The sequence below is a fragment of the Lipotes vexillifer genome, unplaced genomic scaffold, assembly GCF_000442215.2.
Source record: "Lipotes vexillifer unplaced genomic scaffold, Lipotes_vexillifer_v1.1 scaffold426, whole genome shotgun sequence".
In the NCBI taxonomy this organism is placed as follows: Eukaryota; Metazoa; Chordata; class Mammalia; order Artiodactyla; family Lipotidae; genus Lipotes; species Lipotes vexillifer.
Genome location: NW_006779491.1, coordinates 1,406,332 through 1,408,115, shown reverse-complemented (window position 1 = coordinate 1,408,115; position 1,784 = coordinate 1,406,332). Strand labels below are relative to the sequence as shown.

General features: G+C 59.4%; 1 protein-coding gene across 1 annotated transcript in view; it reads left to right on the top strand.

Moving 5' to 3' along the window:
- The window catches only part of ZNF646 (zinc finger protein 646), a 6,833-nt gene extending 5,105 nt beyond the window's left edge, over positions 1 to 1,728 (top strand). Inside the window, exons 2-3 of the mRNA XM_007452695.1 lie at positions 1 to 302; positions 1,607 to 1,728. Coding sequence (XP_007452757.1) covers positions 1 to 302; positions 1,607 to 1,728 — 424 coding nt within the window. The remainder of the gene's footprint in view (positions 303 to 1,606) is intronic.
- Positions 1,729 to 1,784: the final 56 nt, after the last annotated feature.

The following is a 1,784-nucleotide window of genomic DNA, read 5'->3' as shown; positions in this document are numbered from 1 at the left end:
GCTGACCCACCAGAAGGCCCACACCACTGGACTGTATCCCTGCTCCCTCTGCCCCAAACTTCTACCCAACCTGCTGTCCCTTAAGAACCACGGCAGGACCCACACGGACCCCAAGCGCCACCGCTGCAGCGTCTGTGGCAAGGCCTTCCGGACAGCTGCCCGGCTGGAGGGCCACGGGCGGGTCCACGCACCCCGGGAGGGGCCCTTCACCTGCCCCCACTGTCCCCGCCACTTCCGCCGCCGCATCAGCTTCCTGCAGCACCAGCAGCAGCACCAGGAGGAGTGGACAGTGGCCAGCTCTGGTACGGGGGCATGAATGGGCTTGGGCAGAGGATTGGAGGGTCCCAGAGGAGGCAGGCACACAGCAGAGGGTAAAAACTGGCCCCAAGGGGAGCAAGGAGTGAGGATCACGTGGATTTCAGGAGGTGGCCAGGGCTGGGATGTAGAGAAAGCTAGTTTGCGGATGCTGCCTTTTGAGTGGCTGAGATCTGAACCCCTGGGGGCTACCTTACCCCAAGGTGAATAGGTAGCCTGGTGGGTTGGGGTAGTCAGGGGTGGTAGGGAGTGGTCAGGGGCAGAGTCAGCTGCCGGGGCTCCTCTGCTGTGCCGGAGCCAGAGAGGAACGGTCTTTGTTTTGGGAGGGGAGGTAGCTGGGTACCACCTGGCTGCTGCATCCGGAAACTCCCCTGATCCAGCCAGTTAAGTAATGATTTCCAGAGAACAAGATGGTCTAGGTTCTGCTCTTCCCTAGAGTAGGCAAGGAGCCAGGGAAAAAGGAAGGGGGCATGGGAGGCGCCCCCAGACTATGGCTTCCATGCTGACCTGGTCAGGGAACAGGTTCATCTGTTGGCACCCAGCTCCCTGTCCGTTTCCCCGAATCTTGTCTCTGCTCCCCCTCTTTTCTTGGAAACTAGACCCTTGGCCCTTTCCCACCTGTATTGGCCCACGTTTCTCCTCCTTCCCTTTATTCAACCTTCTCTCTCTGCTGCACATTTCCTTTTTGGGATCCAACCAAACCACCCTTTCCACCTGCATACGCACCTCCCGCCGGCACACCTTTAACTGGAGGACTGAGTCACAGATAATTGATTCTTTGAAGCCAGGCCCAGCTATAGCAACAACAGTTATCAGCCCCTATTTCCCTTCCGTCAAGGGGAATCTCCAGGGAAAGACACCTCTGCCCAGCCTTGCTGGAGGACGAGGCTGCAGCGGAATGGGAGAGCCCGTCCCCTCACCAAGTCCCGGGCTTGCTCCCCACCTCCCTAGGGATCTGTAGCCCTTCTCCCAGGGCCACTTGCATTTAGTGGCCCCCAAAGTGGGTGTCCCTGAGATGGTGGGCCCCTTGACCAGAGACTGTCAGGGCAGGAGGGGTGGGTGGTGAGATTCCCCTGAGTGCTGATAAGATGGCTTTCAGGATAAAAGAGTTCTCGTGACCCCAAGGGAATGAGTGAGGAGCTAGTTAACCAGGTCTGGGGAAATAATTGGGAGTTCTCACACAGGCCTTGGGGGCAGGGGCTGTGGGGAATGGCCTGCAGGGCTAGGGAGAGGGAGCGGTACAAGCTGTGTGGGGTTTGTGCCCTCAGTCGCCTCGTCTCTCTCTCCCCAGGAACCCCAAAGGCACCAGCGGCGGGCAGAGGGGACTTGTCATTGCCCCCTCCACCCACCCCCACGACCCCACTCCTGGACCCTTCACCCCAGTGGCCTGCAGACCTCAGCTTCTCCCTCTGAAATTCAAGTTTCCAAAGATCAGAATACGGGGTAGGGGGAGGGCAGGTTGTAGGGAA